The following is a 27785-nucleotide window of genomic DNA, read 5'->3' on the forward strand; positions in this document are numbered from 1 at the left end:
TCAGTGCTATATAAATACATAATAATAATATGGTAGGACATTAGACTATGACTATGGTAGGATTATAGTGTGAGCTCTTCTGAGGACAGTCAGTGACATGACTATGTACTCTGTAATGTGCTGCAGAAGATGTCAGTGCTATATAAATACATAATAATAATATGGTAGGACATTACACTATGACTATGGTAGGATTAGATTGTGATCTCCTCTGAGGACAGTCAGTGACATGACTATGTACTCTGTACAGTGCTGTAGGAGATGTCAGTGCTATATAAATACATAATAATTATATGGTAGGACATTAGACTATGACTATGGTAGGATTAGATTGTGAGCTCCTCTTAGGACAGTCAGTGACATGACTATGTACTCTGTACATTGCTGCAAAAGATGTCAGTGCTATATAAATACATAATAATAATATGGTAGGGCATAACACTATGACTATGGTAGGATTAGAGTGTGAGTTCCTCTGAGGACAGTCAGTGACATGACTATGTACTCTGTACAGTGCTGCAGAAGATGTCAGTGCTATATAAAGTTGTACACCCAGCCAGGTTTGCTGAGAATTGTATTAAAAAAAAATCAGAACTGGTTCACAGAAAAAAATTCTTTATTGACATTGTCCTGTTTCCAGAGAAAAACAAAAACAAAACAAGCTGTACATGAAATTAGACATAGTCCAAATCTACATTTACAGTTCTCAGCAAATGTCCTAATTCACATCTTTTTTTTTTTATAAACTTTGTACATGAGATTTACACATATTTATTACCCTCATTTGATCAACAAACAGGATATTGTTATGTACAGTAAAGAAATATTGTTGTGTGTCAGTCCACACGCCTCGGGAGGTATAACACGGTCCAACGAACCTAATAATACATGTTCCTGTCCCACCAGCCTGCGAGAGGAGAGAGGAGACGAGGTTAATGGGATCATATCAAGAAAAGTCTCAATCTGCAAAGCAGAGGTGTTGACAAAAGTTATCAAACTGTTTATTTCACTACTCTTAAAAATGCAACAGTTTGTTGCTCGATCACGCAGCAATGGCTGAACGGATGTGAATGACATTTGGCACACACATAGTACATTACCTGGAATAATATATAGGATACTTTTTATTACCATAAGCAAAAAGTGGCCGGAGACAAATTCAAATTTCACTGAGAAAATGTAAACTGCACCTTAATAATTCCAAAGACCCCAAGGGCTCGATTCACAAAGCGGTGCTAACCCAGTTAGAGACTTTAGGCATGATAACCATTGCACCACTCTGGTGAAAAGCCGGTTTAGGTGTGATAAGTTTAGGCATGATAAGTTTAGGTGTGATAAGTTTAGGCATGCTAAGTTTAGATAAGTGTAGATAGCGTGCAAAGTCCCGCACACAAAGCAGCGCCATTAAACTCTATGCGAAGTGCACCAGACTTTGCTAGCGCAAAACATTTGATCAGCTGTGCACTTCGGTGCTAACGCAGTTGGTGCTTAAACTTATCATGCCTAAACTTATCACACCTAAACTTATCATGCCTAAACTTATCACACCTAAACTTATCACACCTAAACTTATCATGCCTAAACTGAGTTTAGGCATGATAAAGGGCTTTTCACCAGGGTGCTAACTGTTAGCACCGCTTTGTGAATCAGGCCCCAAAACTCACTGGGTGACTTGGATTAATATTCAGAAAAGTGGGTGGAGCCTACAAAAGCCAATCAAAATTCACCTATTGATTTTCAAGGGGAATATTTAATTGCTGCCATTCTTGCACAAGCCTCAAACCTGCTACAGTTGTTCATTGGGTGAGGTGGGTGGGGTTCAAATTCAGAAAAGGGGGTGGAGCTACAATCAAATTTGTTTCATTTCAATGCCAATGATTGATGCCAAAGACTGCAAAGCTCACAAACTTGGTCATTGAGTAATTGTGTGTTAGGATTAGAAAAAGTGGGCAGAGCCTCCACCACCCAAATACATACCCGAGCAAACCCGGGCCATCAGCTAGTATATTTCTAAAATTAGTAAAAACCAGCCATTTGCATGCGGTCCGGTGTTAGTCATGGGGAGAATCCCAAAGTCATGACATCATAGGTTGGTGATACCTGTAATGACTGACTGCACAAGATTTCTCTGCAAGCTTTCGAAATTGAGTCAGAAAGAGTTCTGAAAGCTTGCAAATAAATCTTTTACAGTTAGCCATTAACCTTCCTGGTGTTATGATTATTTCCAGATTGAAGGAACAAGGAATACAGAAAGTGCTGATAGGTATACATTTGAATGCTTATTTTTTTGTTTACTGCTATCAAATGCCTTTGACACTTCAGTGTCGCCAAAACTAACACTGAGTGAACCATGAGGGGAGGGGAGATTCCCTCACAATACAGCTGTTAACTCTGCGTGTGAGAAAGCTCTCAGAAAGCTATCTGCAGAGAGCAGAGGAAATGTATCTTATGTGCAACATAAACAATTGTAATTGTGTGTGAAACCTGATACCTGTCAGGCATTTCATATTACTCTGCTTCAATATTACACTGTTCTTAGCATGTCAGACTGCAGAGATTCACCTCTGCAAATGAGACATTCTAACCATACTAAAATCTACACACAATGAGTTACAGCTTTTGCCTCTGATATTTAACATGAAAAGTAGGAAAATGTTTACACAGCTACTTACACATTATTTGTACATTGTCATTTGAGAACACTTAAGGCTTGATTCACAAAGCAGTGCTAAGTATTAGCACGCTTGTGAAAAGCCCTGCATCACACCTAAACTTAGTTTAGGCGCAATGTCCTACACTTGCGTGGAAAGTCCGGCAGGTAAAACTCTGCACACGCACAGCGTGGTGCGCACGCAACGTCGCATCGCGGTGCAACGATAATGGGGCACCCGATGCACCTATAAGATTGCATGGGGTGCGACCTTAACAACGCATGGTGCGCCGTTAAGGTCGCACCCCATGCGACGATAGGTGCATCGGGTGCCCCGTTATCGTCGCACCGCGATACGACGTTGCACCGCGCAGAGTTTTTTGAGGAGCGTGCAATGACGGCGTGCAATAACGCGATGGACCCCTGCTGTCCCCCCAAATGGAAATTTACACCCCGTTGCATTTGGAAATCTGTTCTGCTCAAGCTGTGGTGACTCCCCCTCTTCTCTGCTACTTCCCTGAGGGCCTCCAGGCACGTGTGTGATGTCACACAAATGCGCCACATGCCATACGCGTCACCACGTAGTGGTGCTCAGAGGAAGCAGTGGACGAAGCCAGCTGGACTGTCACGTGAGCTGGATCAGGTGAGATTACAATGCACGGGCGTCAGGAATGGGGAGGGGGTCACATTAACATTTGGAGGAAACGGCTACTGAAATCGGTCGGGAATCGGCCTGCGGTGTATAGGCAGCTAACAGATCTCTCCATGATCAGATTTGATCAGAGAGAGGTCTGTCCCTTGGTCAATCTACACGCACATCACTTAATCTATGGCCATCTTTACTCTCAGCAATGCTTTCACTTATACTGGTTCTCTTCTTTCCCACGGTCTCATGGGATTGGAATGCAGCTGGGGGTGGTTTGTGCCGTCTTGTAGATAAAAGATAGCGTTGTGTAATTCTTGTAGATAAGAGATGGGGCCTGGGAATCTCATGAGACAAACTAACCGTGACTTATAACAATCTACTGCTTAAAACAACTACCTTTAATAATGATGAACACCTAGATGAACTCATCTACTTATGTATGCATGTATTCAGGAATTCATTATCGTATTATCCAATAATTAAATAATACATATGTTAGAACCCAATTGGTGGTCAAGGTAGGCGGAATAATTATAATCTGTGATTCATTCAGGTGTTTATCCATCTGGTCCATGCCTTGCTTGGGCAGACATTGCTATCATTCAGTGCAGGTTTCCTGTACAGTAAATACGCCTATACTACTAGGATATGCTGTCTAATTATGTTGTTGGGGGGTATGTTGCATTTTTTTGTTGGGGGGGGGGGGAGGTAAACTTTCTAATGACATTGTTTGTGGGATATGGTGCATAATTATATTGTAGAGGGGAGGAAATGGAGTACATGGTGCCTAATTTGACAAAGTTTACTGCTCAGTGAAATAATACTTACTGCCAGGATAGCGTCTGATGAACAATTTGCGAATTTCGTCATAAACAAAGATCAGAATAGCGAATGGCAAAGCTACAAACCAGTACTGAGCTCTGAAAGCAGGAAAAGGGGAAAAGTTATTAGACATTGTATGCGGCATACAACTCAAGTGATCACATGACTGAACCTCTGCATTCAAGATTCTAATGAAGACATTTTCCCAAGACTCCTTCTCTGATGAATATAAATGCAGACTCTATAAAAAGTCAACAAAAAAACATAAATGGACACTGGACAGTTCTTGTATGCAGTTATATTAGTGCTGCTGTACACCACCTTATCTCTGGGCAACCTTTTGGGCAGTCAGTTATTCCCATCAATTCCCCAAGCGGTGTGTTATGTGTCTTCTTGCTTTTTAACGATTGCAAGAAAGTTACGTGCCTAATTAGGTTGTTTTGAGGGATATTCTGCCTAATAAGGCTATATTTGGAGGGTTGTTCTGCTGAATTATGCTGTTTAGAGGGGTGCATGCTTCCTAATCATGTTTTTGGGTAGATATTCTGCCTAATTAAGCTATTTGGAGGGGTGTTCTGCTGAATTATGCTGTGTGCTAATTGAATAGGAGCGCCACTGTCTATTTTATTACATCTCATTTGGCTGTTTGTATGATTGTTAGGGCCTACATTTTCCTTGAGGAAAGGGGGCTTTTCACAATTTTGAGAGTAGGGAGAGGGAAAGGCTAGTGATTTCAACCATTTTGATTTTAACCATTCTAGATTCACATCCAATAAATTAGGTCACACCCACAAGGGGTCATGTCCATGCCCACTTCTGACTATGGCATGTTGTGTCCTTCACTAGGTATAAGTAAAGAATTGGGGTTTAAACTGGAGTTGCACGCTTCACTAGGGATGAGGCTGACTATTCTTCAAAGTTGACTCATTTTTGCAAAAAAATCATTTTTGCCTCAATCAAATTTTTTGATAAAATATACACACAATACACACATTTGTGGATAAAAAGGAAACTTTCTTTAGAAAGTGTTTTCTTACGCTCACTAACCCTATTTAGTGAAAATGTGTTTCCTCCTGTCAATATTTTTTTGCGTATATTCTTGCGTAAGTGACTTTTCTCATGCCCCTTGACTCCAATGCAGTTGACGAAAATACATTTTCGCATGCTCATATATTTTGGCAGTATTCTCATTTGTGCGAAAATGTGTTTTTTCATGCCCTAATGTTTTTGTGATAATTCTCATCTGTGCGGAAATGAGACATTTTTGAGAAAATTATGGTGAAAAGAAAGCGTAATATGTTGGCGTTATATAAACCCAATGAATATTAATAATAGTATTCGCTTATCCCTATGCTTCACACAGCCTCTCCTCATTGGTGCCCAGATGTGCCCTGGATCTTGTGGGATCTTGTGCTCCTGGTTCCAGCAAGTACTGACCAGAGTTGATCATATCTCCTGGTGGAATCTCAGCTGTAAACCTTTGTTGTGTTTTAGAAAATGCTTAGCTGTTACTATAAACAAATTCTTTAGTTCCAACAGAACCTGCAGGCATGGAACGGAGTCCAGAGAACCTGCCTGATAGCTCACCTGAGTGGGCAAAACTTCAAGGCGTAGGGCATCCCAGGGCAGTAAGACAAGAAAGCCCCGATGATGATCTGTGAAAGCAGCCCCATCAGAAGAAATTTATTACTGCAAGAGAAGAAAGAGATGGGTGAGTTCTACAGTCTGAGCTCTAATGGCCCATACTCACGGGCAGCAAATGTTGCCTGTCGCCAGCACACGTGAGCGTGTGGGCGACCGGCCGGCGACAGCTCCTCGCCAGGTCCCTCCGCGTACACACGCGGAAGAGGGACCAGCGGCATGACGGAAGCTGTCGCCGACGTTCCTCCTCCCTCCGCCGGAAGCTCTTCATACCTCAATGGAGGTTGCTGTCGCTAGTCCGCGTACTCATGCGGACTAGCGACAGCTGCGGCGGAGTTGCGGCGGCGACTGTCGCCAGGCGATTGAACTTTTCAATCGCCTGGCGACATCAGCGACGGGCGACAGTTCGGGGTGCGCGCCCATTGCGGGCGACAGTTCGGGGTGCGCGCGGCCCATACTCACGGGCGACCTGTCGCCGCAACACGCGCGCGCCGTGTGTTGAGGCGACAAAAGTCCCTCGTGAGTATGGGCCATTACTAAACTTACACAGAGACATAACAGGAGCCACACAAAGCCATTTGTATGATCAATTGGTGCTGGCGACAGGTGCTTCGCATTCCATGGCCAGCAAGGATGACGAACAAAGTATAAGAAACGGAACGTATAAGACTAGACACTAGACTCACATATTTTGGCCACGTGATGCGATCAAATTCCTGAGAGAAAGACCTAATGCTAGGCCTTGTCGCAAAAGGCGACAAGGCCGCCAGAGAACGCAGAGAATGGCAGAAATGATACAAGACCAGACAGCATGGAGAGAGCTCAGCTAACCCATAGAATTGCCAAGAGTCAGATACGACTGAATGTATAACATCATCATCATGATCAATTATGGTAAAATTCTACCATTTCTGGGACCAGGTCACGTGGAAGTCTTCTGGAGTAATCCCACCCTTACACTCACCAGATCTGGTGATGATAAGACTATATAATGATCGCTCAAACTGTCCATAGCCTGTGCTGTCTTCTTAGGACAATCTTGTCAGGTTTTGCTATATCTCTTTAGTTTGAGGACCAACATTTGGAATATTCTTTGCACAGACTCTTTAGGAAGGCATTCCCAGTAGATGTTATGGTGTATGGATTGCTTTGGACGGCCACATACACTTAGGTCAAGATTCTCAATGTATTGCCATTTTCGGCAATGTCACCACCAGTGATGGCACCACAGCTACCTGTCCACTTACCCAAAGAGCCCCTGCTGGAAGACTGAATTCCTGCGGGTTTTCCTGATAAGCAGATCGGCCAACTGCTCAACTACTATACTGATGAAGAACGCCGTATACACCGTCCATTCCTGGTACTGCCGCTGAAAGAAGGTCTGCAAAAAGACGAGGTATGCATGAAAGAATGCAAAAGCTGAGTGATCCAAATATTCTACATAAGCACCATAAATTACTAATAATAACAACCACAGACCATAACAGATCCTTGCTGCTCTCATTTGCCTATGTCTTTGGCACCAGGCATGTACCTAGAAGAGGGCAGCCCCTGTGATCACAGGGGGCCCAGAGCTGTGGGGGGCCCCAAACTACTATCCTTCCCCTCCTCTCATACAGGGGACTATATTTCAGATCAGGTGCTTTTGTGGCTACAATTGTTATGGGTGTAAAGATCATGGAGGCCACACTTTTTATGACCCTTGTGAGATGGGCCCCAAGACTGTGAAGGGCACAAAGGGGAAGCAAGGGAAGGGGTGTGACCATTAGGGGGCCCCCATCAAAGTTTCGCTGGGGGGGGCCCTTTGGATTGTGGTTATGCAACAGTTTGGCACCACTATCCTGAGCCTTTGTAGATTAAGTACCCTATACTGCTAATGAAGTAACCCCAAAACCCTAATTCTTGCCTTTTGATAATATGACCTTCTCTGCACATGATTGGTTGTTTGACATGAGCTCCTCCCCCCACTGACTCCTCCCTGTAACTGATTCTTGTACCACTTTGTTGACCAGGGCTCCGATTACTGCTTGCATGGTCTATGAACAACATGTACGGTGAACATATCTTATCATATTCCACCAAGGATCTGCTAACTACAGGAGCAGAACTGGTTTTGTAAGTCCTGCCATTAAATCAGGAAGTTTGAGAAAGCGAGTTTTAACATTTTATTGAGCTAACTTTGATCTCTAGCGCACAACTTACCCATTCTTGTCCATAACTGTCCACTAAATCATTAATATTCGGATTCTCCCACTTCTTACGTATGCCAATTAGAGTGTAGGGTAGATAGCCTTGTTCAGCCAATACCGTGAAGTAATTCAGAAATGCTCCAACAGATTGGATGATGCCTGTAAATGAAATTCAGAAGTAAACAAGCGTCATTCAACCAGCAAGCAAAAACAGCGAAAACGATTGCAGCAGAGAAATCTCGTGAGTTGAAGCTGATAGTCAAAATACAATCCCAAATCAAAATTGTTCCATTTCCAGCGGGAACGAGGTTCCTGCTCTAATTTAACAGTAGAGGTTTGAAAATTATAGGGTGTGACTTTGCTATGGCCTGTATGGTCCTCCTTGTGTGGTGACTATGTTGTTGCTTCGGCAACAGGACAGACCTTTTTATTGGATCTGAGGCCTCCTGTCCCTTGTTCATTCCCATCTTCCCCTCTTCCACGTATGATGTACTAACAAATAGCAGTACAATATTTATCATCTATTAAGAACGCTTAGATTGTGCCTAAACCTGTTTAACCTGTCCAGCTTCCACATTGTTGCATAGTTAACTTTCAAATGTTAATATCAGGGAAATATAACCATGTGTTAAAAATGAGGCCTGAGTATTTGGTTTGTGAATTTGTCCCGGTTTGGGTGACTGGAAGTGTAGTGGGGATGTTTCTTTGGAGCCAGTCTAGTTGAGGGGACCCAGCGGGAAGCCTCATAGACCGACGGCAGCTCCCTGCAACCACTGATTCGTAAGAAATAGGGGACCCAGCAAGAAACACTTTCCAATAAATGAACTCGAAGATGGCACACAAGGACCTTCACTCACTGGGCTTCGAGCATGTGGCTTGATTTCAGCTACCACATCCGCTCACTCAACTTTACTAAACCTATTCAGTTGGTGCCGTGGATCGAGTTTTCCATTGGGTTGGGTGCCCTATTTCTTACAAATTAGTAATTTTGACTAAATTGCTGCGAGTAAGGAGGGATCGTTGGTCTTTTGAGGTTTTTGCGCTGGGCCTGCTCAACTAGACTAGTGCCGTTACTTCTGGCCAAATCTTTTTTTCCTAAAAGTTGTCTCATCTCAGAAATTTGGAAGGTAAGGTGAACATGGGAATATTTCAGGCAGGGAAGACACTTGTCTTTCAGTTTTCTGCGTGTGTTTTCCTGCATACTTTCTATGCAAGAAACCACACGCGTTTTTTCACAGCAGCTGATGTAATTGATACAGAAAACTGACAAAATGTGCCGAGTCATGGTGCAGAATGTCAGTTTTTTTTTTCTGCGCGTGAACAACATATTAAGTGTGTACTAGCCCATTGATTAACATGAGTTCTCAGTTTTTCTGTGCAGAAAACGCGTACGAAAACAGTCAAGTGTGTTCCCTGCCTCACAATAACCTAACAAGCAGGGGTGGACAATGAGATCAAAATTATTTCCAGCTGATGCAGGATTATGCAACGTGTGCATGCAAATCCATGCCACATTAAATTGGGCCAATTGAATGAAGCTGAGGTAGGGTTTTGACTGGTCCATTTCCAAGTTATAAATATTTGAACGTAAAATTTGCAAAATCTTGCACCAACTCAAAATCATTTTCATCACAATGACCCTCTCTATTGACGCATATCGATATTCTATAAGGTATGCCGTCTGATCTACACACCGATTTGGATGTAGGCATACAGAGCCAGATTCTGATTGACCAATCTGTCTATGTTCTTCCTGCGCGGTTGGCGGTTCATGATGTCTCTCTCCGCTTTCTCATAGGCGAATGACACGGAGGGAATCTGTGGAGGCAAGACACAGTTATGTTATACGATGGAAGAAGACAGAAATGAGATCACTGCCATCACTCTGTAATACAGATGTTTCTGACTGAAGTCTGACTAGATTAGCTGCATGCTTGTTCCAGGTGCGTGATTCAGACACTACTGCAGCTAAATAGATCAGCAGGCTGCCAGGCAACTAATATCATTTAACAGGAATTATGGTAGCTTCCATATCCCTCTCAGTTCAGGTGTCCTTTAAGGAAATGGGGGCACTCCTCTGAGTTCTCTCACAGGAGAAGTTTTCTCATCTACAAAAGCACCTCTTCAGTGCCCAGCAAGAGAAAAGGCACTAAATAATTGGTGAGAATAATTGGGACAACTTATTTGGTATAACTTATGAAAAGGTGCAAAAAAAAATTCTTGTGAGAAAACTTAAAGAGGAACTGTCGCAAAAATCTTAAAATTTAAAACATACAAATAAGAAGTACATTTCTTCCAGAGTAAAATGAGCCATAAATTACTTCTCTCCTATGTTGCTGTCACTTACAGTAGGTAGTAGAAATCTGTCATTACTGGCAGATTTTGCGCTAGTCCATCTCTCCATAGGGGATTCTCAGCATGGCCTTTATTCTTTATAAAGACATTCCCTGAGAAAGATTTATACAAAGATGCTGGCCAGCCTCCCTGCTCGCTGCACACTATTTTGGCAGTTGGACGGAGCAACTGCCATTCGCTAAGTGCTTTTAAAAATAAAGAAAACCCTGAGAACCCCCCGTGATAAGATGGGCTATTCCAAAATCTGTCGATAATGTCTGATTTCTACTTCTTACTGTAAGTGACAGCAACATAGAAGAATAGCAATGTATACGGCTCATTTTACTCTGGAAGAAACATACTTCTTATTTGTATATTTTTAAGTTTACATGTATTTAAAATTTTAAGATTTTTGCGACAGAGGTCCTTTAAGAGATCTCAGTATTTTTTCACTAAATAGGCAAAAACAGTGCACTTTTTTCTTGCCTCTGAGGGTATAAAGGTTAAGGCATCTTGTAAAAATACAGAAAAGCACACTGCCCTAAAGAAGCACAGTCTTCACCTGACTATAGTACAGCCCTTGTACAACATAGCATTATTCACAAATGACATAGCTAGAGCAGTCAGCACATCCCAGTGTGTCAGTTTTCCATGACCCGCGTATGATGGTGGCGCAGAGGTTGGTACTCACAATGTCTGTCCCCAGATCAATGAACAGGATGGTGATGGTGCCAATAGGCAGAGGGCAGTCGGCGATGATGTATATCAGGAACGGGCAGAGCTCAGCGATATTCTTGGTCAGGGTGTAGCCAATGGACTTCTTGATATTGTCAAAGATTAAACGTCCTGCAATACGAGAAGATTGATTTACACCCGTGCAAAACAGGCAGGTATTTGTTACTAATATATCTAAAGGTGACCAAAGGTAGTTTGATTGCACTTTCTTTTTTTATATTTTACTTTTTCTAAAAACTTGAGGTCTTTGGAACTGGTATACGCATACAGCCCCCACATCTAACCGAACCTCTTGCACCCAACCTGGGAGTGCTGCAAGTGGTCGGACTTGTGTCAGGTGTGAGGGCACATCATACTTATCATCACAGTACTAGATTGTGGTCACTAGTGTTGGTGCTTGAATTTGAGTAATTGAGTTGGGACTTCCGAATTCTCCTGCACACTGCACTATAGCCCCCGAAGAAGTGGACAGGATCATGGGTCGTTCACTACTTGCACTTTACGCTGCCCTTCCCATGACTCCGATCCTTCCTCCTTCTGGCTTGGAGGAAGGAAGCATTGGAGTCACATAAAGGCAGCGTAAACCACAAGTAAGTGGCCTACCCTTGACCATTTCCACTTCTTCGGTGGCTGAAGTGCAGTGTGCAAGAGTATTTTAAATTCGAATACCAACACTTGTGACCACAATATAATACTATGACATTAAGTATGATGTCCCCACACACCTGTCACAAGTCCGACCTATTGAAGCACTTCTAGGTTGGGCTCAAGAGGTTTGGTCAGGTGTGGGGGTTGTATGCGTACAGATCAGAGAATAATGGCGCACAGTGCCTATGCTTTAAAATGGCGCCGCATTGAAAACATACGCTTAACGCTATTTAACAATAGTACTGCATAATAATGGCGCACAGAGAAAAATGAAGAAAGACGGCGCACAGTAACGTTATTTATCAATAGCGCCGTACATAAGTCAAACAGCAGACGTTATTTAACTGCAAAACGGTGAATGGATTTAATGTAACCCTGTTAAAAATTCTAAAGATGTGCCAGATTGAGGATTTAAAAAAACAATATTAACGTTATCAACTTTGTTCAAGTAATGTGCAGGACTGTAAACGTTAACTAACGCTATCAACTTTGTTCAAGTAATGTGCAGGACTGTAAACGTTAACTAACGCTATTAACTTTGTTCAAGTGATGTGCAGTACTGTAAACGTTAACTAACGTTATCAACTTTGTTCAAGTAATGTGCAGTACTGTAAACGTTAACTAACGCTATCAACTTTGTTCAAGTAATGTGCAGGACTGTAAACGTTAACTAACGTTATCAACTTTGTTCAAGTAATGTGCAGGACTGTAAACGTTAACTAACGTTATCAACTTTGTTCAAGTAATGTGCAGTACTGTAAACGTTAACTAACGTTATCAACTTTGTTCAAGTGATGTGCAGTACTGTAAACGTTAACTAACGTTATCAACTTTGTTCAAGTAATGTGCAGTACTGTAAACGTTAACTAACGCTATTAACTTTGTTCAATTAATGTGAAGTACTGTAAACGTTAACTAACGTTATTAACTTTGTTCAAGTAATGTGCAGTACTGTAAACGTTAACTAACATTATTAACTTTGTTCAAGTGATGTGCAGTACTGTAAACGTTAACTAACATTATTAACTTTGTTCAAGTAATGTGCAGTACTGTAAACGTTAACTAACGCTATTAACTTTGTTCAAGTGATGTGCAGTACTGTAAACGTTAACTAACATTATTAACTTTGTTCAAGTAATGTGCAGTACTGTAAACGTTAACTAACATTATTAACTTTGTTCAAGTAATGTGCAGTACTGTAAACGTTAACTAACGCTATTAACTTTGTTCAAGTAATGTGCAGTACTGTAAACGTTAACTAACATTATTAACTTTGTTCAGGTAATGTGCAGTACTGTAAACGTTAACTAACATTATTAACTTTGTTCAAGTAATGTGCAGTACTGTAAACGTTAACTAACATTATTAACTTTGTTCAAGTGATGTGCAGTACTGTAAACGTTAACTAACATTATGAACTTTGTTCAAGTAATGTGCAGTACTGTAAACATTAAATAACTTTATTAACTTTGTTCAAGTAATGTGCAGTACTGTAAACGTTAACTAACTTTATTAACTTTGTTCAAGTAATGTGCAGTACTGTAAACGTTAACTAACATTATGAACTTTGTTCAAGTGATGTGCAGTACTGTAAACATTAAATAACTTTATTAACTTTGTTCAAGTGATGTGCAGTACTGTAAACGTTAACTAACATTATGAACTTTGTTCAAGTGATGTGCAGTACTGTAAACATTAAATAACTTTATTAACTGTGTTCAAGTAATGTGCAGTACTGTAAACGTTAAATAACTTTATTAACTTTGTTCAAGTAATGTGCAGTACTGTAAACATTAACTAACGTTATTAACTTTGTTCAAGTGATGTGCAGTACTGTAAACGTTAACTAACTTTAATACACTGTGACTGTGCAGGATTAGAGGTTTTAAAAAAAAAAATCTTAATTTTAATAACGTTAGCTAATTTGTACCTGTAACGTACAGTACTCTTAACGTTAATTAACTCAAATACACTCTGACTTTGAAAATAAAAAATAGCAATTAGTCAAGTAAAAAATAATAACTTTAAATAAATATTACTATTAAGAGCGTTAGAGTTATTAATATCAATATAAACATTAGTTAACGTTGTTGAGAAGACGCTTTTAAAACGGTAAATAACGATTTAGTGTTAACGTTAATTAACAATAAGTGGAAGACGGATTAGCGGCATCACTATGCGCCATTATTTGCAGGCGCCATTTTTGGATGTACCCGTATGCCCCCATACCAGTTCCAAAGACCTCAAGTTTTGGCATGAGCATGTGGAAGTCGGAGCATGGTACAACACCAGCATCGGTGATAACCAACACAACTAGCCTGGCGACCATGGTAATCGTCACATTGGTTTCCTTTAGCGCCTACCTTCTTCTACTCCAGTGACAATGGAAGCAAAGTTATCATCCAGTAGAATCATGTCTGCAGCATTTTTGGCAGCGTCGGATCCGGCTATCCCCATAGCAATGCCGATATCGGCTTTCTTCAGGGCCGGAGAGTCGTTCACACCGTCACCGGTTACAGCCACCACAAAGTTCTGCAGGAAGGAAGTTCTTATGAGTCTACAATACTAGTGCTGTCCAGTAAACAAAATATCTCATCAACCTATCATCTATATGCCTGTATGAGTATGCAGTGCTCAGTGCACCTGAAATCACAAAGCTGCTTCCTATCCTTTCATCACAGTTTTAGCCATTTGTGGTTAGATAAACAATATAATCAATGTGGTTGAATATACAATGTAATTTGTAAAGTGCTTTACTCCCATAGGACTCAAAGATCAATACACAGTTTTAGGGTGGTCTGTGTTAAAGAGATAATTGTCAAGGGTTCATCAAAGCCAGACTAAACAGCAGACCTTTCAGTTTGGACTTAAATGCCTCTAGGAATGAAGATGTCTTGAATGGGTGTGGCAGGGAGTTCCAGAGAGTAGGGGCAGCACGACATAAGGCTCTGACTGGCTCCAAAGGGTTTGAGGTGGACTCAGGAGGTGATCAAATCATTAGATCCTGTTAATCTGAGGTTGCGGGAGGTGTTAAAAAAAGATAAAAGGTGTTCTAAAATATAATTCATATTAACTTTTGTATTATAAAGACCATAATCACATCCTGCAACAAAGGCTTCCATCACAGCTCAGTGACAAGTTGTATAATGTGTAAAGCCACCAAAACATTTTATTTCCATCTTGTGTGGATTTTGAATAAAGTGAGAAAGGGTTTGAGCCTCAGTCAGGTTTGTAATTCTTTCTGTGCCTCTATTGGTGAGATACGGCTTCATTTATTTTTCTTGGAGAACCCGTCTGTAGGACGTAGAGTTTTGGGAAACTTGCATAATGACACACCTATACATCTTATAGATGTTCCAAACTGTTTTCAATCCCCAGAGATGTCTCCATTGGAGAAACCTCACTATACTTCCAACTCTTAATGACCCGTCAACGGGGAGGAAAGCAAGCAGCAATATTAACTGCTAAAATCTAAAATAGAACGTTTGGGGTGTGCCTCCACTTTAAGGAAAATACCAAGTTTGTGAACAAAGTTGTCGCAATAAAGCGGTAAAGGCGCTGCGTGTATCATGTGACTACAGGAAAGGCCACACCCACCTGCCTTTGACATCCTTCCACAATGATTAGCTTTTGTTGAGGTGACGTCCGGGCAAACACGATCTCCGAATGATTGGCCAGAACGTCATCGAGATCCTCATCGTTCATGTCCTTCAGCTGAGCCCCGTTCACCACAGCCGCTTTTGCGTCACTACACCAAGGAGAAAAGGGGAACGTCAGCCCAACATATGCTGATTTCACTGGTGTTCAATGCTGGTTAATATATCCTACACTGAGCCTGGCCTGGTACACCCTCTATGGAAACAGATATTACATGCTCTCCACTTAAATGTCTTTTTTCTTTTAATGTGACTTGCTACGGTCAGCAAAGGCTATTTACAGAAGTATAACTCTCATATTCTGCCACAGTATGAATAGTACTTCAGCAATCAGCATTGTAAGGAAACCATAACAAACCTGCATTTTGTGGAGCATGATAAGATCACAATAACAACCATGGCTGAACTCAGTAACTACAAACACTTGTGCCAGTAAAATAGCCACATTCTCAGAAATCAATAATTGCCTACCACGGGTCATAAAATTAAGGCTAATTAGTTCAGCAATGATAGGAACCGGGCATCACAGTGGCGTATGTTTTCCCCGTGTCTGCGTGGGTTTCCCTCTGGGCATTCTGATTTCCTCCCACAACCCAAAAACAAGCAGATAAATTAATTGGCCCTAAACTACAGTAGACGTATAACTATGGTAGGATTAGATTGTGAGCTCCTCTGAGGACAGTCAGTGACATGACTATGTACTCTGTAACGTGCTGCAGAAGATGTCAATGCCATATACTGTAAATACATAATAATATGGTAGGACATTAGACTATGGTAGGATTAGATTGTGAGATCCTCTGAGGACAGTCAGTGACATGACTATGTACTCTGTAATGTGCTGCAGAAGATGTCAGTGCTATATAAATACATAATAATAATATGGTAGGACATTACACTATGACTATGGTAGGATTAGAGTGTGAGCTCCTCTGAGGACAGTCAGTGACATGACTATGTACTCTGTACAGTGCTGCAGAAGATGGCAGTGCTATATAAATACATAATAATTATATGGTAGGACATTAGACTACGACTGACTATGGTAGGATTAGAGTGTGAGCTCCTCTGAGGACAGCCAGTGACATGACTATGTACTCTGTAAAGTGCTGCAGAAGGTGTCAGTGCTATATAAACACATAATAATAGTATGGGAGGACATTAGACCATGACTATGGTAGGATTAGATTGTAAGCTCCTCTGAGGACAGTCAGTGACATGACTATGTACTCTGTAAAGTGCTGCAGAAGATGTCAGTGCTATATAAATACATACTAATAGTATGGTAGGACATTAGACTATGACTATGGTAGGATTAGAGTGTGAGCTCCTCTGAGGACAGTCAGTGACATGACTATGTACTCTGTACAGTGCTGCAGAAGATGTCAGTGCTATATAAATACATAATAATAGTATAGGAGGACATTAGACTATGAATATGGTAGGATTAGATTGTGAGCTCCTCTGAGGACAGTCAGTGACATGACTATGTACTCTGTAAAGTGCTGTAGAAGATGTCAGTGTTATATAAATACATAATAATAGTATGGTAGGACATTAGACTATGACTATGGTAGGGATTAGATTGTGAGCTCCTCTGAGGACAGTCAGTGACATGACTATGTACTCTGTAATGTGCTGCAGGAGATGTCAGTGCTATATAAATACATAATAATAGTATGGTAGGACATTAGACTATGACTATGGTAGGATTAGAGTGTGAGCTCCTCTGAGGACAGTCAGTGACATGACTATGTACTCTGTACAGTGCTGCAGAAGATGTTAACACCATAATATACTTAATAACATTAATAAAGTGCCAGAAGATGTGACAGACACCCTGTATAATTTTTCTCTTACCGTTTATTAACTCCTTCAACAGGAATGTTCAGGCGTTTGGCAATGTCCTCCACAGTTTCACTCCCAGCAGAGATGATGCCAACACCTCTAGCGATAGCCTTTGCTGTGATTGGGTGGTCACCAGTAACCATTATAACCTATCATGTGGTCATGACAAGAAAGATCAGTAAGTCATCAAATATCTGCCATGTTGGTTACACAGTTATATTCTGAGCCACAATGAGGCTGATTTATCAAGGCGAAGCTAAAGAAAGCTGAAAAGAAGTGTAAACAAAGCAGGTGTGTGAAGAAGATGCCTGAAGCAACCAGTTATAACTGATAAAACAGACAAGGATTCTGATTGGTTTCTCCGGCAACGTCCCACGCGTCTAGTGTCCTTTACGTTGGCCATGATAACTCAGTCACCACGTGTTTTCTGAGGAAGGTGCATACCTTAATCCCCGCACTTCTGCATTTGGAGACAGCATCCGGCACTGTGGAACGAGGTGGGTCAATCATGGACAGGAGACCAACAAAGCAGAGGTCTTTGGTGGGAAAGTTCATGCTTTCAGTGTCAAACTGATAGGATAGGGGGTACGCATCTTCTGAGAGATAAAGGTGGCAGAAACCTAGAAACAGGAAAGAGTAGTGATGAGTGGCGTCATGTGACTCCTTCTAGAAGATTAATTTAATTCCAGTGTTGATTTATTTAGAAGGTCAAAACTTGAGTACAAAGTCCAGCTAATAAGCATGCATATTTCTCAGATCAGACTACAATGAACTACAGGTGGTTGGATGCTATGGTTAAATGCACCCTTTGTTGAAAGGTTAAGTACCAAAGTTGTTTCAGCTTGAAACTAAGGTTCTATAGCATAGCAGAGTAGGGGGCAGTTCTAAGGAGGGTATTGTGAAAGTGTGAACTGCCCAAGTACAAAAGAATAAGATACTGCAGTCTTTTTTGGAATTTAAGACTTTCCTTTTTGACAATTTGATTCATTGATTGTATCACTTTCAGTGTTCCAACTTGTTGTGAGAATGTGTTTTGAGCACAGAGAGGGTTAATGACCGTTTTCACTGCACTCTGAGGATCACAGATATATTACTTTCTGTAATCCTAAGAATCTCTGTTGACCACAACAAGCAGATTTACGAACATTTCCTTCAGCTATTGTAAATTGCACAGTACATGGTAAAGTCTTTTGTTCTCACCTAAGACTCTTTCTCCAAGTCCACCAAGCTCCATGTAAGCTGTCTGGAAAGCATCTTTCATGGATTCATCCAGGGGGAATTCTTTACCCCCCATCATAATGGTGGAGCATTGGTCTAAGATCCTCTCTGGGGCACCTTTCATAACCAGCAGATACCTCTTGTCATTGGGGTCGTCTGTCTCGTGTATGGAAAGCTGAAAACACATCGAGATCATTTTCACTTTAGAACATATCATGGGCAGAGGTGGAGTCAAAAATGTATTCCCTCTTCCCTTACCTGGAATTTGTTGGTGGAATTGAAGGGAATCTCGGCCACCTTCTTGTGGTCGTTACGAACCTTCATCACATCTCCTGTTAACACTTCAGAGAACTTCAGGAGGGCCGTTTCTGAAGCATCTCCCACCACAATTTTCTGAAGAACAAAAAAACAAAACGCGTAAATGAAAAGGTTTATTTTTGGCTCATGTTGAACTGATACCTTGAATTTTAATCTATCAGATGTAAAGCTCTGTACACACGCTAGATGGAAGGTGGAGAAAAGGAACGATGAAAAAAGGATTGCCCAATTATTGACCAAAAATAAAGCTGCAAATGGGGCCAAAATGTAACGAACAAGAAGGATTGATTGATGAATTATTTATTTGATAAAAGATCAAATTTATGTAAAATTGAACTATGTCAAGACAATTGCTTACATTTTTTTTTTTACCCTACTGCGATTCAATGTGAGAACTTTAAAATGTTGATAAGACTTAAAGGGGAACTTCAGCCTAAACAAACACACTGTCATTAAGTTACATTAGTTATGTTAATTAAAATAGATAGGCAATATAATCTCTTACCCACCCTGTTTTAAAAGAACAGGCAAATGTTTGTGATTTCATGGGGGCAGCCATCTTTTTGGTTGAAAGGAGGTGACAGGGAGCATGAGACACAGTTCCAACTGTCCTGTGTCCTGATCACCCCTCCCAGCTGCGCGCGCTAGGCTTCAAATCTCAAATTCAAAATAAAAAAAAAAAAAAAATTGCGCCAAAACAGCAGAAGGAGAACAACAACATCAGAAATCCCATCATGCTTTGCACAGCATCAGGGGGAAAAAGCCCGGGCAGATTTCTTCTGTGCAGCTAAAAATGAGGCTTGGGTAAGAAAAACAAAGTTCTGATGCTGTGTAACTATTGAAGAAACACCGAGCCTTTTCAGTGCTGCTGAGTAGATTTTTAGTCTGGAGGTTCACTTTAACCAAATTGATATCAATGGCCACCTCTGCAGAAGAACAGTAATCTGAGCACTTTTTACTTACGTTTCCTGCAGTAACCTCATAAGCTGACCACCGATTCATTAGCATAATCCCCTGTCTGGTCAGCTTTACTTTACCAGGCAAACTGCCTATGTACCTGTAAGTACTATAGTCACATGGGACATGGAATTCCCATATAGGTGTGACAAATGGCAGGTGTGGAGTGTATTTTCATATTTGGCCACTTCATCAATACAGTAGCATCTCTTTATAGTAAACCTCTGGCTATAGTAAACTCAGTCACCAGGTCCCAGCAATGTGCTTACATGAATATACAATCCTGGTATAGTAAACTTTTGATATAGTAAACTACTTGGCCAAGTCCCTTGGAGTTTACTATGAAGGGATTCTGCTGTATAATACAAGACAGAAAGACAATATAGCCTGCACTCACAGCAATCAGCAATTATCCACTCAACAGCAGGGACGGTACTGGTTACAATGGTGTACCCAGAGGCTTATCTAGAAGGGTGCAGGTATGGCTTGTGCCATGGACGCCACAGCACCATAGACGCCATGCCTGCCCCTGTGCTACTCAGACCTTAGATCAAATTTATTTGGGTATCTGGGGAACATGGCTACTCAACAGTATCCCGAGCCAAAAACCACAGGCAACCATAACACATGTACGTAAGAAAGGATGCTGTTTTTGGAGGGGAAGGGGGCTCTGACTTGGGTTGGGGGGAGGGGGCTTATACGTGAGTCAATCACTTTTTTTCTGGTTTCAGAGGGAAAAGTGGGTATCTCGGCTTATACACGGGCCAGCTTATATGCGAGAATATATACTGTAATTTTGTGTGTGTGTGTGTGTGTGTGTCTTTCTGCATTGTATAGTCACTGTTGACCACTTCAATGTTATGCAGCTATGTTTGTTCCTGACTGATAGCTGTGAGCCATGGAGCTATATTCATCAATAATAATAATGATATACCTTCATAATTGGCACATCATCTTGTCCAGACCTGAACTCAGCTCGGTTGCACAGACAGACAATCCGGGAGAGCGCGGTCCAGGTTTCGGATGCCCGTTCAAATGAGTGATCTGGTAAAATAAAACTTCTATGAAGTTTGCTGTTTCAGCCATTAATGAGAACAAGTAGAGGACCAATCTGACTTGAACTGCTCTTTATTAGGTGTAGTATTATACAAGAGCACAACATACTAGATGGTGTCGTTTCTGAAGAAACCACAGGATGTTGGCTTTGTGTCTGATTGGCTGTATTTGGCTCCGCCCACCTTGTCAAATGTTAACCCAAGTCACTCAGTGACGCACGGTGCCAAGTTTGGGAACTCTGGCTTTAATACTTTGAGAATTACAGCAGTTTCCATTTTTTCATTGAAGTCAATAGAGAAAATCTGATTGGTAGTTTGTGGCTTCGCACACTTTTTTGGGTCCCTAAAATGTGACAGTATTTTGCAGCTTCACCCCATGAGCAAATGACCCAAGTTTGGTGAGTCTATCTTCAAAGTTGTATGAGTGGCAAAAGTTAAAAATTTTCCAATGAAAGTCTATGGGAAAAATGGGGTCTTCGGGGGGGCTGCCACAGGGGCACGGAGGGTAGGATTGCTTAACAAAAAACAAGCAACCTATTCAGGGATGAGCCAAACAAGTGTGCAAAGTTTCAGAATTATACTCCTAAAACTCTTGGAGGAGTAGCGTATAGAAAATTCCTAAATTTTCTTTGGCCGATAGTAGCTTCGCCCACTTTGGGGTGCCCTCCCCCAAAATACATATTTTAATTTGGGGTGACACCAACAATATGTGGTCCAAGTTTGGGGAGTGTAGCTTCCAAACTGTACGAGCGGTGGCGATTTTAAAACTTTCCTGTGAAAGTCAATATGAAAAAAGGGGTCTTGCGGGGTCCGCCGCAGGGGCGCGGAGGGTGGGATCGCGTACTAAAGCACAAGCAACATACTTCGTTATAAGACAAATAAGTGTGGAAAATTTGGCGCTTGTACCCCTAAAATTGAAGAAGAAGTAGCTTTTAGAAAATGGGGGGGGGGGGGGTGGAGAGGAATAATAATAATAAGAATAACCTGAACTTGTAGAACAATATGTTGGCTATTTCCATCTATTTTCATCACAAAAAAATACGTACGTGATTGGTCTTCACTGGTGTCGGTTGCATGGATGTGGTTGTCAAACCAAAGATGGGCTACAGTCATTCTGTTCTGCGTGAGTGTTCCAGTTTTATCAGAGCAGATGATGGAGGTGGAGCCCAGAGTCTCTACAGCCTCCAGGTTCTTCACCAAACAGTTCTTCTTTGCCATGCGCTTTGCCGTCAATGAGAGAGTTACCTGGAGGACAAAGCCGAGTTTAAATCACTGGAACCACAATGAACATTTGTAATGAAAAGCTGCCAGCAGTCTAACCCAACTCTAACATTTACATTTAGTCTTGAAATGAGTGGAAATAACCTTTTTTGAGATTCTGTTATATCTAACAGGGAATGGCTCCAATGGAGAAAAAAGGAAAGTTAGAAACGATCTCAAGTTTTTATTGCCGCCACTCATTTCTCCAGGGTCCCCAGTGCTCTCATTAACTTCAAGGAGATGAGGGAAAGCATCCCCCGTGGTTACGCAGCGGGAAAAACCTCACCAAAGTTATCATCTTCCCCACCTCAATCCCAAACTAACCAAAGGCTTTGTTTGGACTGCATCTGACTTTTAAGGGGAATTTGTGGTACCAGATACAGAACAAGATGACACATTCGATAGCTGTGATGGGTTTACTGGATAAACTCATCATATCCGTGTCAAAACTGTTCTGAAAGCTTGTTAATCCAGAAACTAGTTGGGATGAATGCATTGTACTAGTTCCATGTTCTAGTTCCATGTCTAGATTGTAATACACTAATGGCAGATAAAGTACCATTGCTCTCTCTAGACCAGGCATGGGCAAACTTGGCCCTCCAGCTGTTAAGGAACTACAAGTCCCTCAATGCATTTTCCTTTATGAGTCATGAATGTGGCTGTAAGACTCCTGCAATGCAGTGTGGGACTTGTAGCTCCTTAACAGCTGGAGGGCCAAGTTTGCCCATTCCTGCTCTAGACAATCCACTAGCAGTCTACATATAATCTGAGCATAGATACAGTATTGACAAAGATCCGCTTTTCTCAGCTTGCTTTTAGTGCAAATTTGTGTAAGTCTATAAGCAAGTATAAGTTCTTACGTATGGTGATCATGTTCTAGTAGAGTTTTTCTTAACATTTTTATAGAACATACTCCTTTTAGAGGTTAGAAGTACCCTATGAACCCAAATTAAGTGTGTCCCCCATGGCGCACATATGGCAAATGCTGAGGGCCTAGGTTCTAGCCTGGATTTTTATATTTTGTTTAGTTGCCAGCTAGATGGGTACTCACAGTCACGGTGGCAAGCAGTCCCTCAGGAACATTGGCTACGATGATGCCGATGAGGAAGATGATGGAGTTCAGAACAGCGTACCCCATACACATTGCAATGATGAAGAATATAATACCAACAGTACATGCCACTCCTGCCACAATGTGCACAAAGTGTTCAATCTCCACCGCAATGGGGGTCTTCTCGTTGCCAACACCCGATGCCAAGGAAGCAATGCGGCCAATGATGGTGCGATCTCCAGTACTTATCACAATACCTCTTGCTGTTCCTAAGAGAGAAACAGAAACAGACTGTGTTAGGCACCAGGGTCCTCAGCAGTAGACGTTATCACCAATGCTGGTGTCAGGAGACTAAACACTATTTCACATACAGCAGCAGGACAGGTCATTACCTTCAAGGCAGGTGGTGGAGTAGAAGGCGATATTCTTGGTCTCCAGAGGATTTTCATGTGTGTATTCATTGGATCGACTCTGGGGCTCCGATTCCCCTGTCAGAGATGAATTATCCACCTAATTATGAGATATATGGGTGAAATTCTAGACAAGGATGTGTATATGATAGTATCACCATCTGTATTTTTTCCAGGGCCTTTTCTTAAATTTTATTGGGGCCATCAAAAGTATTAAAACATAAAATGTAAGTGTATAAAAGGTAGTATATGATACAAAGATTAACCAACATTAATAGTTTATGAATAGGAAAATGACCTTGCAGCCTTGGGCAAAGAAGAGCCTGAGATCTGCTGGTATTCGATCTCCTCCTTTGATGTCCACCAGGTCTCCTACTACAAGATCGGTGGCCGGGATCTCCAGTTTCTCTCCTTCTCGTGTAACCAGAGCTTGCTACAGAACAAAATGAGAGTTTCTCATTGAGAACAAACACAGGGTCATCACCACCAGTGACGTGTCCCTCAAAAACCCAACTCTACGTGAAAAAAAAAATATTAATTCAAGGCAGATGTCAGGTGTCTACTCTAAAGTATAGTGGTTTAATGGATGTCTTTAAGTTTAATGAATATATACAGGTATTTCAATAAAACAATAAAAAATGATTTACAACAAATCTCAAACATATAGAAAGTTGACTAAAAAGTTCTTCATCTGGGCAAAAAGTGCCCTGATCTCTAAATCAGACAATACTATCCCCTCGCTAAGGTAACAATGATAGGTATTCATCACTGTCACTTTAGCAAGGGGATAGTGTTGTCTGATTTGGAGATTCTATTTTTAACTCACACATAACTTATAACGTAAGTATCTAGAGAACTCTTAGCTGATGTTCTGCTTACCTGCGGGATCATCTTATTGAAACTGGCCATGATGTTGGTACTTTTAGCTTCTTGGAAATAAGCAAAACATCCCGTGAGGAAAACGACCACGGCCAACACGACACCAAGGTACAACTGGGGCGATAGAGAAAAAACAAACACCCATTATAAGTATGAAGTATTGCAAATATCATCGAGCTTCATTATTCAGATAGTAAATGCATAAACCAACAAGAACCAGTCTGGAGGAGCTTAATGGTTGGTGGTTGCCAATTCTCCTGCAGGATACTTACATTGTCCCGAGGCGTGGTGGGGTCCTGAGCATATTGAATTCCATAAGCGATCCAGCAGAGCACCGCTCCCGCCCACAGCAGAAGGGAGAAGCCGCCAATCATCTGCTTCATAAACTTGACAATCTCAGGAGTTCCTTTGGGAGGTGTGAGGGCGTTGGGACCATCGCGAGCCAGAATCTCTGCAGCTCTTGCATGAGAGAGACCCTGAGGGGAGACACACAAGAGAAATCTATAGATATGGCTTCCACAAATGTATACACAGTAAGGCTGATTTATCAAGACAGGAGCTGAGTACAACCAATCAAAATGCTTGTTTCCAAAAGGTAGCCAAACAGCTGGACCTTAATCATCCCACTGCCCAGAAGACCATCTATTCCATACAGGCACCAACTTCCCCAGTCCTTTCTGTTCCAGCAAGTTCAGCTCAAGAGCAGAACCCAAGATGCTGAAAGAAGCCAGAGAGAACCCCAGACTGACATCCAGACCTGCAGACACCTTTTTCCCCCGATTGATGAAGTTAGAAAGGAGCTGTACAAATGAGAGCTTCATGGTTATTGTGCTAAATGAAACCTGTGCTTTCTTTGAGGGGTGGAACCCATTAGAGCGATTTTTTGAGCGTTTTGGGAGCGCTCTGAATCGCTAGCGCTTTCCCTAAACTCTCTGCCAATGTAAATAAATAACGAATTCCACAGTAGCGATTGCGATTAGTAAAATTGCAATCGCAGGACATGCAGCATTTTGAAAGAGTTTGCGCTTCAATGTAACGTACTGAAGCGCTGGCAAATCGCTCATGAATCGCTACACATAGCAATTTGAGTGTGATTTCAAACTGTAAATAAAATTATGATACATTGAAAGGACCAATCAGAATTAAAATAACTAATCGCAAATCGCTACACAATCGCTGGCAAAAAGCGAAGGGCTCTTTCACATCAGACAACGCGAACAGGAGCCGTTCTCCTGCACGCGTTGTCTGCCTGCGGCGTGTCGTCGGGTATCTGCGGTGCGACGCAATCAGCGGCGGTAGCTGGTAATTAAACCCGACGGAAAACGCCGGCTCGCGGGTACGTTGGAGGAAAAACTGCGCCCGGGTGCGTCGGAACCGCAACGCATCGAAACACAGCATCGAGTGTGAAAGGTAAAATGAAAGTCTATGGACTTTCATCTTACCTTGGTTAACGCAAACGGCTGCTGTTTGCGTTAACGCACAAAGTCTGCCCTAAATGTGAAAGAGCCCTTACACTTTTTAAAATCGATCCCAAAAGCGCTGGAAAACGCTCATGAAATCGCTAGCGATTGTACTAGCGATTTGCGATTTGTAGTGGGTTCGAGGCCTGAAGATAGCAAGACTAAAGACTAGTGAGAAGAGTTTACATACCTTTCTAGAGACAAGAATGGTCTATGTGGTCATTAAAAACAATTATTGAGATGCTAAGAATTTTGTCTTAGGGCTGGTGCACACCAAGGGCGCTTCTGAAGGCTTTTCAGATGGCCATCGCTTTGAAAAGTGCTTGGCTACTGAAACCCTATGAGGGTGTTTCTACAGAAAAATTATAAAATGTAAAACGTGTGCATACATAGGATGTGTACCTTTTGTCCCAGAATAAAATGTACTATACATTACATTTTTCCTCCTATATTGCTGTCACTTACAGTAGGAATTATTGATCTGACAATTCTGACAGGTTTTGGACTAGTCCGTCTCTTATTGGGGGATTCTCATAGTCCTGTAATAATGTATTCATTTATTTATTTCAAAAGCACCCACTGGAAAGGACCTATAACAAAGATGCCAGCCAGACTGCCTATGCACTTCACACAATTTTGGCAGTTGGATTTTGCCGCTGCCTTCCAAAAGGGTGTCTTTCAAAATAAAAGAAATACTGAGAATCCCCCCTGAGGAGATGGACTATTCCAACACCTGTCAGATTTTTACTACCTATTATAAGTGACACCTACGTAGGCAAAACATAATCTGTAGCGCCTTGTGCTCAACAAATACTGTATACACATTAGATGGATGCTTGCTATATAAATGTTTGCTATAGGTTTCCTTTAATGCCAATTAGATGTAGTCTGGAACTGAGCCAAACTAATGGAGCAGGAAGCACATTTGATTGGCCAATTACAAGCCACGCCCAGTTTACAGCTTGTAACTACTGGAATCTGCATGGACCATCTCGAGAGGTAATATTTTGTGGATAATTGATTGGAAAGTACACTTTTCACAACCTTTTCTATTTGATATAATGGAATATGTCTGACTCTGCATAAGTTAAAAGGAAAGCTGAGGTGAGAGGGATATGAAGGCTGCCATATTTATTTCCTTTTAAAGCGGACCTGAACTCAGAACTTCCTCTCTGTTTTAAAAGATAAGCAACGGCATAATAACCCTTAAAGAAAAACATTTCTTTGTTTCAGCTGATACAAATCCTGCAGTAAATCTGCAGTGTGTCTACTTCCTGCTTTCGTGGAAGCAGACAGAAGGTTAAAATTCTGTGCTTTCAAATTAACTTATCTGCTGTGGCAGTCAGCTGACACAGGGAACGGCACAAATTACAACTTGTGATTAGACACAGATGAGGGGGAATTAGACAGGCTAAACTCAGTAAATACATACAGGGTGCATTTCTCTATGTTTCCATTCTGTCCTGTGCAGGAGTTCAGGTCCACTTTAAACAATACCAGTTGCCTGGCAGCCCTGCTGATCTTACTGGCTGCAGTAGTGTCTGAATAACACACCTGAAACAAGCATACAGCTAATCCAGTCATACTCCAGTCAGAGCACCTGATATGCTGCATGCTTGTTCACGGTCTATGGCTAAAAGTATTAGAGGCGGTGGATCAGTAGGACAGCCAGGCAATGTGCATTGTTTAAAATGAAATATGGCAGGCACCAGAACCCGCTCACTTCAGGTTATCTTTAAAGGAGAACTGTAGTGAGAGGTATATGGAGGCTGCCATATTTATTTCCATTAAGCAATACCAGTTACCTGGCTATCCTGCTGATCCTCTACCTCTAATACTTTCAGCCACAGCCACTGAACAAGCATGCAGCAAATCAGGTGTTTCTGACAATTTTGACAGATATGACAAGATTAGCTGCATGCTTGTTTCTGGTGTGATTCAGACACTACTTCAGCCAAATAGATCAGCAGGGCTGCCAGGCAACTGGTATTGCTTAAAAGGTAATAAA

At 41.6% G+C, this 27785-nt stretch overlaps 1 protein-coding gene across 3 annotated transcripts in view; it reads right to left on the minus strand.

Annotated features, from left to right (window-relative positions):
* Positions 1 to 598: 598 nt before the first annotated feature.
* LOC137520650 (potassium-transporting ATPase alpha chain 2-like) overlaps positions 599 to 27785 on the minus strand; it is a 36451-nt gene continuing 9264 nt past the window's right edge. For all 3 annotated transcript variants that reach the window (XM_068238809.1, XM_068238810.1, XM_068238811.1), the window contains exons 4-23: positions 24590 to 24793; positions 24318 to 24431; positions 23737 to 23871; positions 23421 to 23538; positions 23029 to 23297; positions 21764 to 21962; positions 20597 to 20706; positions 18646 to 18780; positions 18370 to 18562; positions 17614 to 17789; positions 17182 to 17318; positions 15263 to 15413; positions 14029 to 14197; positions 10974 to 11128; positions 9643 to 9766; positions 7962 to 8107; positions 7007 to 7140; positions 5706 to 5807; positions 4125 to 4216; positions 599 to 907 (exon numbers count right to left, since the gene is read on the minus strand). In XM_068238809.1, the coding sequence (XP_068094910.1) occupies positions 879 to 907; positions 4125 to 4216; positions 5706 to 5807; positions 7007 to 7140; positions 7962 to 8107; positions 9643 to 9766; positions 10974 to 11128; positions 14029 to 14197; positions 15263 to 15413; positions 17182 to 17318; positions 17614 to 17789; positions 18370 to 18562; positions 18646 to 18780; positions 20597 to 20706; positions 21764 to 21962; positions 23029 to 23297; positions 23421 to 23538; positions 23737 to 23871; positions 24318 to 24431; positions 24590 to 24793 (2892 nt within the window). In that variant the 3' untranslated portion in view covers positions 599 to 878. The remainder of the gene's footprint in view (positions 908 to 4124; positions 4217 to 5705; positions 5808 to 7006; positions 7141 to 7961; positions 8108 to 9642; positions 9767 to 10973; positions 11129 to 14028; positions 14198 to 15262; positions 15414 to 17181; positions 17319 to 17613; positions 17790 to 18369; positions 18563 to 18645; positions 18781 to 20596; positions 20707 to 21763; positions 21963 to 23028; positions 23298 to 23420; positions 23539 to 23736; positions 23872 to 24317; positions 24432 to 24589; positions 24794 to 27785) is intronic.

The sequence above is a fragment of the Hyperolius riggenbachi genome, chromosome 6 (genome assembly GCF_040937935.1).
Source record: "Hyperolius riggenbachi isolate aHypRig1 chromosome 6, aHypRig1.pri, whole genome shotgun sequence".
Taxonomy (NCBI): domain Eukaryota; kingdom Metazoa; phylum Chordata; class Amphibia; order Anura; family Hyperoliidae; genus Hyperolius; species Hyperolius riggenbachi.